The following is a 13,015-nucleotide window of genomic DNA, read 5'->3' as shown; positions in this document are numbered from 1 at the left end:
GCATGAGTGGTATCCAAATAACAAACAATATTCAGATCCAAAGGTTTACCAAGTTAGGGAAAAGATATGAAATCTTTCCTTGATTCTAATTTTATTAGCGATTTGTTTGCCTTGAAGAGTAACTTCACTTTTATAATGATTTTCCAATATTACTCTCCTTGGTGAGTACTTTGTAACCCATTCCTCTTTCGTGGCTTGTTTTACAATAGACATCAAATCTAAAAAGTAGTAAAGAAACAAATATATAACAAATAAATGTCATGTTTTTATATTTTAAAGCATTTATATTTGGTTCAAAAAGTAAGTAGCGCTGAGTTGGTAAGTTAAACCAACAAGATGGCTGACAAGAAGATGCTGTCTTCAGAGTGTTGTTGATAGCTCAAAACTCGAAAAATTAAACAGAATACTGATAGAAATGCACCCAATAAATGTCGCGGTGACACTTATTGGATGCATTTCTATCAGTTTTAGTTCCATTGGTATTAGAATTTTTATTGCCTTTCATCTTCATCCTCGTTCATTCATCTCATTTGAAGTTTCTTGTTTACCTTCACGATCATGGTTGTGGCATTAACCCTGGATTGGTTGGGTCAGCTATTTCCAACAGGTTCATCTGAACACTAACACACACACACACAGAGTCCCTCCCCCTCTTCTACGGCTCCTAAAAGGGCTTCAATTTCTGGTTCCTCCTTGTAGGACATTCACAGCAAGAACTCGTTTTTCATGTGCTCCGATGAACTTGCAGCCCTTGTACCCCCAAAATGTAAATGCCCCCAACAAACCTGAGTAGTAGACAAATCAAACCTTTTTACTGGACAGGTCTCCTGTTGCCGGAAGACTTTTTACTCTAATAGCTTTTTTCCTTTGACTACTTAGCTTTAGAATTCCTTCCCTGCTTCCTGTTTCCCTAAACTGTACCAACATGCAGAAATTTAAATGTAATCAAACATCTTACTGCACAATTCCCCACTTCTTTATAAATATAGTTACTAAATCACGGTAGCCCTTTTCGTCTTGGTGAAAATATATCTTGTTTGGCATGAATAAAATTAAAAAACAAAATAAAAAGAAAGTTTCAAATTGAAAAGAAATAAAAATATTCACCATAGATAGAAATGCTGTTTATTTTTTAAGTTTCATTTGAACCATCCATCATTTTTCTATTTTGGTTAACTGAAAAATCAGTAGACTTACCTCTGTGTGCAATATTATTGTATTTTTTTTTTATCTTGATACTAGCAAGGTTACCCTGTGTTGCCCCTGGCAAAAGTGTAATATTTTTCTATTAAAACTTCTATGTCTCTACCCCTCTCGTTCTCTATTTCTCTCTCTTTTCTTCTTCCCTGCCCCCCTCACTCTTCGCAACTCCTTTATCTTCCACCCAACCCATTCCTCTCTAGGTGGAGAAACACATACACGTGAACAACTCTTTTTTATATAGATTTCTCATATTTTTAATATGTAAGAACATTGTAAATGGTTGAAAAGCTGCCGACAAACCCCACACGATGAATTCTGAGCAAGTTGCCCCCCCCCCATGAATGTGAATGAATAATTAATGATTACTACAATACTATCTCATTGATTACTGTACACGCAATAACCCTTATCCCTGAGTGGCCTTCGGGCCTTGATAAGTGGTGACCCCCATGTAAAAAAAAAAAAAAAAAAAAAAAAAACTGACCAGACACAGTGATTTAAGGCTGCTTCCGTTATGAGTGCAAGCCATTTGCAGTTCCAGCAACAAACCCCGTAAATGGCCCAGAATCAGTTCAGCATTCTACTTCACTGTCCTGGGCTAGGTTTTGAGTTAGCCACCGTTTCTTCCAGTCTGGTAGTAGCACTGTTGATGACTTCACAAATAAAGTGATCTGAGTGTCATTGAAGAGCATGGCTAAATCAATGAAAGAGTCTGGTAAGGAGAGACTTTTAGAGGGAGTGGATCTTGCAGTGAGGGTGAATTGTACTGTTGGAAATAAACAGCTGTCAATAGGCATGGAGGATGTAACGTAGGCAGTGATAGTTGAATACTTCTAGTTTGCATAGGTCACTTGCCTCCACAAGCCAAGTTTTGCAGCCATAAAGAAGAATGTTGCAGATGAGGACCTGGTAGATTCTAACTTTGATGTTCAGCTTTATTTCTTTTTGAGACCAGAGTCATGATCAAAGTGGACAGAAGGCAATGCAAGCATTGCTATTTAGTAAAATTAGATGTTTTGTAAAAGAAGCCATCTTTCTTTTAAATGTGTTCCAATATTTGTACACGAAAGAAAACAGCTTTTTCTACCAATGTTTGTTAGTAACATAAATCTTACTATGGATACATGGTTGTCTAAACCGCCATCTTTTTTTCTAGTTAACAACAATAAAACTTAGCAAAGGAGATCACTCTAAAAGCTTACCACCAAAAGAATGCAACACTTGTATCTCGATACAAGGGAGATAATTTTAAAGCGGGCACACGAAAAGTCATAACTTCCTTTATTTTTAGTCATATTTTAAAGATCCTTTCAAACATTGTCAAATATTTTCTATTTTCTCATTACTGAGATATTTTAAGTAGTTTCAGATAACCCAAATATACTTTCTCCATATCTGAGTTTCCATCTCTACTTACTGCCTTACACGAATTGTCTTAATTTGGTTATCTTTTCTCAACCTACCTGTAATTCCAGTACACTTTTTTACCAACTAAAAAAAGTGTTGTTTTTTTTTTTAATTTACTTATATTATTAAATTATTTTCTTGTCCTTCTAAAAACTAGGAACTATAGTTAGTCGTTCACCTTAAAAAAAAAAAGCAAAAACACTGTCAGAAAATGTTCTATCTGTACTTCTTTTTTCTATTTATTTAAAAAGAAAATAGAACTTTCTTATGTATGGGTCGTTGAATTGCATATATCTGCAAAGGATCTAGCTAATTTGCATATTTTTTAAAAGTATTCATTTTAATTAATTCCCTATTAGTTTTTTTCGATTTTTTTTTTTTTGATGATCATCTTTAGTTAACTATTAGGTTTCATTATATTCATGCAGATATTCTACATGATTTATACTTGCATAATATTTGCGTAAAAAGTTTATAGTAAACACAAAACTCTTTCCATATATATTTATATATGCATATATATTTGTTTAAAAAATTCTGCCTACCAAACTCCTCCTTCAGCTTTTGGTCTACAAACATGAAACTTCATATATAAGGTATATGAACCCATGCAAAACTTTATATTTTAGCCCAGGAAAATTGGTACAAAAGTGTGAAAATTTAAAAAAATGAAATTTGCTAGGTGAAAGTCAAACAACGGCATTATAAATATGCATGCATAACGTAGTAGATATTGGTTCATGTTTTAATTTTTAGCTTTGTAGTAAACATGTCTTCATAGCTTTGTCATAAACAGCAGAGGAAAAAATAAATTGTAAGTTAAACGTTTTGGTTTCAATTCTTGGTAGTGGCACACAAGTCATTTTTTTTAAAACTTTTTAAATCATTACTATATATGGGGTCCAATATAATATAATAATACAAAATCTGCATTAATATTTTTTCTTTTTTTTTTTTACAAAGGAATCACCCCTTATCAAGGCCCAGAGGCCAATCGAGGATAAGGGTTAGAGTGTACAGTGGTCAAATGACAATATTATAGTAATCATTAGAAGTGTAAATATGGTAAATTGGATTACTTAAGGGGAACGGCGCGTCAAGAACTTGTTTATATTGGACTTGAAGACAGCCATATTGTTGTCAGCTGTAAAGCAGGTAAACGGAAGGGAGTTCCACAGGTGTGCAGTTTTTAGAAAGAAACTTTGTTCATGGAATCTACGTTTAGGCTTAGGCACAGATAAACAGATAAATATAATCAAAATATTATATTTAAGCCAGGCACCCTATTAGTTTTCTATAAAAAAAAAAGTCTTTATAACATCAACTTTATTAATTTTTATTTATTGCGGATTATTATCCTCATCTTTTCTTAGTTGTTTCACAACGTTTCGGCCAACTATTCCTCTGGCCTTCATCAGGTGGTAACCGTGACGGATAGGAACTCTGAATCTCCTGACTGCATCCACTGCAATTACTGCCTTCCATAGTTGTCGTCGCACCACGTTTTGGCCAAGTAAGCCTCTGGCCGGCTTTGGGTAGGATTGAAACTGCTATCTTCAGACAATTCTCACCTGGAACCATAGGGATTCAACGTCTTTATCAACTGTGCCATGGGCCCTGTTACCACCTGACGAAGGCCAGAGGAATAGTTGGCCAAAACGTGAAACAACTAGGAAAAGATGAGGATGATAGTTAAAATTAATCATTAATACTCATCTCAATGAATTTCAATTAAAAATAATATAACATCAACTTTGTTGTTTTTCAACTTAAACTGGTTAGAAAAGAAATGCATAACTTCCAGGGTTTTACTTTAAGGTGTCTTCTGATTGGTTGTACGATCTCAACATTGTTTTTCAAAATGAAAGAAGCCAAAGTAATGCGTAAAATTGAGATTTGAAAAGAATTTCATGTTGAAGTAAATACCGTTTTAATATGCTGTAAAAAATAATTCAATGTATAAAACAACATACAAACTATATAATCGAAACGATTATTTGGTTTTCATCTGGAATTCAACCAAATTAACAAACAAAAATATGCAAAAATTTTTATAATGTACATACCCGTTACGGATAAAGATGTCATAATCTCAAAATAAATCAAAGTATCAAATAGTTTTAATTTTAACTAAGAAAATGAAATTTTATGAGTTAGGAAAAAGGGTCTGTTTTGCATCGCCATCTTGAAAAAGAAGAAAAAAAAAAAAGGAAGCCGATAATGCCACAATAATTTAAACTTATAAGATCAGCCTTGTAATGCTAATGATTAAAAACAATTTACTTTATATAAAAAAATACTTGATCAATTTACATAATTTTTGGTATATGACATTTTTGTTCCCTGGTGGGTATGTACATCAAAGATTTTTCTGTAGTTTTTTTTTTTTTTTTTTTTTTTTACACAGTGATCACCACTTATCAAGGCCCGGAAGCCACTCAGGGATAAGGGTTATTGCAAGTACATTACCTTAGTGTGGAGATTTGATGAAGTGTTTACTTAAGGGGGCGGTTCATTAGGAATTTGTTAACGTTGGACTTGAACACATCCAAGTTGTAGTCCGGTGGCAGACGGAACAGAGTTCCACAGGCGTGCAGTTCTAAGAAAGAAGCTTTGTTCATGGAATCTGTGTTTTGATTTAGGCACAGATATAGAGTGGGGGAAATTTTTCACAGTGGATTCAGCTAGACGGGTGTTTTTCGTGAAAGATTGGCGAGGGGGGACCAGAGATTGGAGTTCAGTTTAAAAATTTTTTTCTTTTTTATTTAGGTTCAATTCTGGACAAGCACTGATTATTTTCTTTTCTAACGATACATACAAAAATAATAAATAAATAAAAAATACGTCCAAATAAAAAAAATGGACGACTTTCTAAGAAAAACACTGGATCTCAGAGGCGGAGACGTTAACTTTAATATCGTTTAAAAAAAAAAAAATATCAACAACAAAAACTATGTAAACAGATAAATGATAAAAACCAAGCAGTAAATTGTCTATGGCATCATAGCGTAATGGGTTAGGGTGCTGGACTGAAATACATAAGGTCCGGGGTTCGAATCCTAACAACAGTCAATCTACGCTGAAGAGGAGTAAGACTCCGAAACACACATGTCCGTAGATTACTGTTTATAAAAATAATAAATAAATATATATATATATATATATATATATTTCAAATTTGCAAGTGCAACAGAATGAATGTTGCATGATAACGACTTATGAGCGTTAGGAAGTGTTTCATTTTTTAAATACACTGACGGGGGGGGGGGGGGCGTAAAATATGCTTAAATATATTTTAATTATCCAGATTTTGTATATATTATTATAATTGTGATTTCAAAAGTACAAAAAAAAAAATATTTGGGTGCCATCAACTAAAATTGAAACCAAAAACTAAACTGTAGCATTCAAAGCTGGTGACGTTACCACTGTACCAATGTAACACACGCATGAACTCATTACAAATAGACTAAGATGAATGTACAAAAACGATTTTTTCAATTTTGACCCATTTTTGACCCCTTAAAAACTATTTTAACCAGCTAAAGATCCATAAAAGAACGGTCCATGAAAACTCCAATCATTTGAGGCCCTTACCACCGCTCTGCAACTTTTAGTTCCGGGGGAGACAGAGTTTGAAAATATGGAGACAGACAGACATATAGCGTTTTATATATTAGATTTGCGAGTCAGATCTGGTGTTATGTGAAATCTGCTAAAAATAATCAGAGGGAGGAAGGGAGGGGATTCGAAGAATATTTTGTACAGTCAACTGTATAACAAAATGTCAAATTTACATACCCCCTCCCCCCCCTAAATTTATAGCAAAGTGTGCTTGTGTATTGGTGATGATAAAAATTCTATATCTTACCTGGGTTATTCGTGATGATATCATGTCTGTTATTTTGCAAATATTCAAAAAATGAACTCAGCGGCTTTTTCGGTCGTTTGGGAAGATCATCTTTCTGGACATTTTTACTTACAGATGCCAACGGTCTAAAACAAAATGAAAATTAGAAAAATATAAATGTGACATTATAAACTTAAATAAACAGCCAAACTGTTTTGAAACCAAGATGCAAATATTTTATTTAATAAAAAAAAAAAATCATTCAATTTTTATTTTAAACTTGAAATGTTTAGTATTAATTTCAGATAGTGTAATATCCATCATCAGTAGAAGGAAAGATTTTGTTTTTGTTTGTATCACTAGCAAATGCAAGACATAAATAAAATAATGATCAATAAAAACTAAAAGTGCAAAAAAGAAAAAAAAAAACAATATATTTTAATTATTTATCCAAAATAAATTGAAAAACTCAACATTTTATATACAAGCTCCCCTATTCCGTGTATTAATCAAGCAGAGCAGGAAAAAAATTAATTTGCAAGATTTGAGTGCTTGATTATATGTAAATTGACCAATCAAAAGAGACATCCTTAGTAAACTGTTAGGCTCACACAGATTAATAGGGAGCATTCTGTCATATATAGGACGTTGATGTCTTGCTGTCTGTGGAATCATCTGGAATAGTCATGCAAAATGGTGTTTATGTACAAGAGAAGTCATGTGATGACAGACAGAGTCTGAGTGTAAGGCAGTGATTGACAAATGAGATTCATATTCAGAAAATTTTTAAAATAACCCACAATTCTTGAATAAATTAAATAAAAGTTGGACCATGCGTAAATTCAGTACCCCAGTTTTGTCAGCCTCTAAATAGAATGGGTTTATCATAACTGCATCTAACTTCACCCAAACTTCAAACAAAATATTAAAAAAAAAAAAATTGAATAAACAGATAAACTGTTTTGAAATTATGTGAAGATGCAAATATTTTATTAAATAAAAAAATCATTCAATTTTTGTTTAAAAACTTGAAATGTTTCTCATTAATTTTGGATATTAAAATATCCATCATCAGAGTAGAAGGAAACTTTTTAAAACTTCGTTGCAAATGAAATGTTGGGTTTGTATTACTGTACACATAGATTTGAAAAAGTTGTCAAAAAACAAATATATAACAAATAAATGTTATCAAAGGCAAGATAAGTTACTTTTCTACCAAACTGGATATATTTTTTGTTTTTATTCAATGTAACATATTTATTCAGCTCGAAAAACATACAGTGTTTACCGATGTATTCGAAAATTCAAGATGGCGTCTCACACCCTCTTTAACACCGTAAGTATGGAAAAAGGTGTTATAAATAAAAAAAACTATACAAAATACTATTAAAAACCCGCCGAATATATGTCAACCTATGTCACAGTAACATATATTGAGCGAGTTTTTAACAGTATTTTATTCGTTTTTTTTATTTATAACATCTTTTCCCACACTTACCGTGTTAAAGAGAGAATCAGACGCCATCTTGAATTTTCCAATACATCGGTAAACACTGTATAGTTTTTGAGCTGAATAAACATGTTACATTGAATAAAAACACGAAAAATATATCCAGTTTAGTAGAAAATTAACTTATCTTGCCTTTGATGACATTTATTTGTTATATATTTGTTTTTTGACAACTTTTTCGAATCTATGTGTACAGTAATACAAACCCGAAATGTTTATGGTTTTGTGTTGTTGTAACGAAGCTGTATGCTGGTGTTCTTGCATGTGTTACTATTTAAAAGAACTCTTCATGTTATGATGATATATTTTCAAACATCGCATATATACAAGCATAAGATGGTAGCAGGGGAAAGAAAAAGGTTTTTTTTTAAAATTAGATGAGACATTACATAACATCCTAAAATGTTGTATCGAAATAACTATATTCAAACAACCTAAATAGAAACAGAAGCAACATCTGATAATTCCCTTCTAAAAGCATGGATCCCAGTGTAATGTTGGATCTGTGAAGTGAATCATAACTTGCTAGTTAATTGTAAAATACATTTCATAGATACGTCAAGGGTGATCTTCAGTGATGCACTGTTTTCACTGTCAATTTTGGGTTCCAGATCATAATTGGCTCATACAAATAATATTGGCTCAGACAACAATCTTGATCTTACTCTAAATGTGTCAGGTCACCTTGAAAGCATTTAACAGCTATAGTCAGCTAACGTACTTCCTAATTTCCAGCATAGTACTACTGGAAGCGGTGATAAGGCAAATCAGTTCCTTCGTTTTTATTGTTCTTCAGTATTTCTATTGTGAAGCGATTTATCAAAATAAAATATAAGAAAAGGACATTATTAAAAATCTGATCCCCATCTGGCTCCATGTTTTGACAAGCTTCTGGGATTGACCTTTACTCCTGATCTGAAATGGAACATGTACATCAAATCTGTTGCCAGGGTCGCTGGAAAGATGGTGGGATCCTTCTACCGCTACAGTAGATATCTCACTGCTGATGCAATGCTCTATCTATATAAAAGCCAAGTACGTCCAAGGATGGAGTACTGCTGCCACATCTGGGCAGGAGCTGCTAAAAACAGCCTATCCTGCCTTGATAGAGTACAAAATAGACTTCGGGGTTTAGTGGGGGATACCCTTTTCTCTTCCCTGCAACCTTTCTTCCACAGAAGAGACGTTGCAAGCCTGTCTTTGTTTTATCGCTATTTCCATGGCAGGTGCTCGTCTGAGCTCCAATTCCTCGTCCCCCCTCGCCAATCTTTCACGAGAAACACCCGTCTGGCTGAAACTACTGTCATCCAAACGTAGATTCCACGAGCAAAGCTTCTTTCTTAGAACTGCACACCAGTGGAACTCTCTGCCGCTTGCCTGTTTCCCACCTGACTACAACTTGGCCGTCTTTAAGTCCAACATAAACAAACTCCTGACAAACCGCCCCCTTAAGTAAGACACTCTATCAAAACCCCCAATACTAATGATTACTACAATACTATCTCATTGATTACTGTACACGCAATAACCCTTATCCCCGAGAGCCCTCCAGGCCTTGATAAGTGGTGACTTCCTTGTAAAAAAAAAAAACACACCATTAGTCAATGACAGGTGAAATGGCCAAAAATAAAAAAAAAAATAAAAAAAAGAGCAATACACATTTTTGGAGATGCCCTTCATATAAAGTCATATTTCCATAAAATATGCAATTATTTTTGGAGGTAGCAAAGCTGCCAATACAGACTTTCATATAACTGTTGTATTTTTGGTTCTATAAGACCCCAATACCAAAATGGCGTCCACATGTGTGGCGAAACCCAGATGTTAGTTGATTTCTTAGTTCAAGGGAGACTACTCTGTCTGAATATGTTTAAATACTTTTCACCCCTCCACCCATAGTTTAGAATTACTTGCTTGTTTATCTGACATAGTCTTAAATGCTTTGGTTTGTTTTTTACTTCTTTCACATCTAATCGTTTCTCTTTCTGGGGCCTCATGCTATGTATTCCCCATTCCATCGGCCATTTCCCTGTCTGGACTCAAGTTACCTGGACTACTGGCATCGGAGTTCAGTGGGATCACCCAGTCTGTGTACAAATTTTGATTTCTTTTTTATGGGCTTGTTCTTTCTATTTCCGAAGCTCTATCTGAGTCTAACTCCATCCATTTTTTAAAATGGTCCACATGTGCCTTAACACTGTCCTCAACTCTAGTTTAATTTCATATGACACTGGGCCTGTCTGTCTCTTGACCACTCCCCTTTTCCATTTTGGTCCTGTATAGAAATTTTTGGCAAAAACTAATTCACCTTCTCCAAATTCTCATATAATCCGAGAGTTGTCATATTTCTTTTGGATTTCTTAGTGTTTTCTCATATGCTTCCTCACTGTCATCTTCTGCAGAATGATCCAATCCAAAACTGTCTTTATTTTCTGGTTTATTAATAATTCTGCTGGTGATGTGCCTGCGATAGTGGTGTGGAGTTATACAACAAGAAATGTCTCAGTTTTGAACTTAGGGAGCCTTTCTCATTTTCCTCATCCCTTCCTTAAAAATCCACACATATCTTTCAACCAATCTATTTGAAGAGGGATGTTTTGGTTATGGTGTGATATATTGGATTCCTTGTCTGAACATAAACGCTTGGAATTCTTCACCTACAAAAACGGCTGCATTATCCGTTACATTTTTAAAATTTTTATTTTTGTAGGTTTTCCAGAGTAGCGTTTGCGGTGGATGAGTTTGATATATAGACGTCTCACCATTTGCTGAAAGCGTCCCCTATTACCAGAAACATATGACCTTTAAATGGGCCTGCATAATCTTTGTGGAGTCTGGACCATGCCTCTTCAGGGATTTCCCAAGGATGTTAAGGTACAGTTGCTGGCATTTGATTGGTTTGTTGACACTCATAGCAATTCCTCACCTTAAATTCTATTTTCTGATCTAACTTTGGCCACCAAAAATAGCTTCTGCTCAGCCCTTTCATTTTTACAATTCCTAGATGTCCCTCGTGGAGTGCCTCTAAGAGTTCTTTCCGTCCTTGTGTGGGTACTACTACTTGCTTTCCTCACAGTAAGCATTCTTCCACAGTTCCCAATTCATGTTTTCTATTGAAGTAAGGGTGCCAATCTTCTTCTTTGGTCACAAGTGGGTCTGCGAGGAAATTTGTCCGTCCGTAGAGAGCGGTGTCAACGTTGTTCAGGTGCTCGGGCGTACTCAGTGGGTCGATACGGTCTGAACGTCCAGGATGAGTGTATCAGTGTGCATGATGCAGCTTACTCATGTTAGCTGGAGAACTTCAGTGAGGTGAGGTGAATCGTTGTGAAATCCAATCGTGTACAGTGTTTGGTGAACATCTTTGTGTTGGTTGTCGCGTTTGTTGCTAAAAAAGGTTGATATCCTGTAAGGTGTTGCTGGAAAGGGTTGATATGCCGTAGAGAGGCTTGTTGTTGCTTTTTCCTTTCCATAATTGTGAAAAACTGGAGTTGAAATAGCGTGAGAGTTGCTATTTGAGTTTTGCAGTGGGCTTGTTGCCACACATTCTCCATGATGAAATTGAAAGCTGAAACTTTTTTTTATTTTTCGCACATGGCAAAAAAAATATTTCGATAAAGTGAAGAGAGTTTAAAGTTTTGATATGTAGCTAAAACGCGTGTGTGACGGAATGTTTTGAGACTTCGTCGTCCACAGCAAAAGCCATATATAAAACATGTGCGTGATGGTATGTTTGTTAGACTTCGTCATCCACAGCAAAATTCATATATAATTTCTGGCGTTGAAAATACGTGGAAAACACATTGAAATTGCTATTGAAGTTGTTAGGAACCTCGTTCAAATAAGGAAGTAATTTTCGTTCGTTGTAGCGGTGGATGCATGTCGCTGGAGTTACGTCTGTGCTATACTGTGACGTTCGTTCGTTGCAGGTGCTCGTTACATGTGCGTAATCATGTCTCTTCGTGCGAAGTGTTTCTTGGCTGAGGTAAGCAAGAACTGGTTCTCGGAAAATAGTTTTGTTGAACAAACTGATTATTAAGAATGAAGGCAACAGGAAAATTTGACCTTTCAGGTTCTCGAGGTCATATTTTGCTGCGATTATGATAGAGAACAGAATAAAAAAGTTTGACGCAAAAAGAATGTCTAAGAATATTTTAGGGAGCGCGTTATATTCAGGACGTCATTAAAATTATTTTCTCGATTGGATTATAATGGAAATGTGCATCGTTTGTGAGAAAAATCGAAATGTTCGTGAAAATAGTAGTCCGTTGGTATCGTCAAAATTTTAACAGATATTGTTGTTCAAAGATACACTTCGATATAAAAAATGTGAAGAAGAGAATAATGTCTATATTTTTTTTAAGTGCGTGAATATAGATAAAACTAATTGTTCTCTTTTATTATTATTATCATTATCATTATTATTATTATTTAGGCTGCGACGGAAAAAAGATTTTTTTTCTTTCGAGGTGGTTTGTTTCCATTAGTTGTCCACGAGTAGTAAAAAAAATCAAAATGGCGGACGATAGATAATTGACGCACGTACGTTTAGACATAAAGTTGAAAATGCAACGAAAAAGTTTTTTCTTTTTTTTTTTTTTTTGAAATTGTATTTTTTGTTTTGTTTTTTCTTTCTTTTTTGAGTATATTTCGCTGATTATTTAACGATATAACGGCATGTTTTATTGCGACAGTGAGAACGTTTTAAAAATGTTTTTGGAACGTAGATTGTTAAACTTTTATGAGAATGTTCGTTAAGTCACCATTTTGAAAAAGATCACCAGATCTGTTGGGGACAGGATGGTCTGCTGTGTGATATACGACCCCGTCCCCATGTGTGTACTGGTGGATGTATTTAATGGTAGAGGAATTGAAAAGACAAGAGGTCGCATAATGAGGACGAAAACATACCGTTATATATCAGCGAAAGAAATGCAATTTATTTGCATAAATATACATGAAGAAGCGATAGAAAGAATAAGAGTTCATTGAAAGATGAGTAACGTTACTTGCAGTTGACTAGCTAGTCAGGAACGCGGTGGTGGCTC

At 34.6% G+C, this 13,015-nt stretch overlaps 1 protein-coding gene across 2 annotated transcripts in view; it reads right to left on the bottom strand.

The window, feature by feature from the left end:
- Nucleotides 1-13,015, bottom strand: part of LOC145243943 (transcription factor A, mitochondrial-like) — a 48,755-nt gene that overhangs the window by 14,231 nt on the left and 21,509 nt on the right. For both annotated transcript variants that reach the window (XM_080107070.1, XM_080107071.1), the window contains exon 2: nt 6,482-6,606. In XM_080107070.1, the coding sequence (XP_079963196.1) occupies nt 6,482-6,606 (125 nt within the window). The remainder of the gene's footprint in view (nt 1-6,481; nt 6,607-13,015) is intronic.

The sequence above is a fragment of the Euprymna scolopes genome, chromosome 22 (assembly GCF_053919585.1).
Source record: "Euprymna scolopes isolate OS-2025 chromosome 22, ASM5391958v1, whole genome shotgun sequence".
Taxonomy (NCBI): Eukaryota; Metazoa; Mollusca; class Cephalopoda; order Sepiida; family Sepiolidae; genus Euprymna; species Euprymna scolopes.
This window is presented reverse-complemented; position numbering and strand designations above follow the sequence as displayed.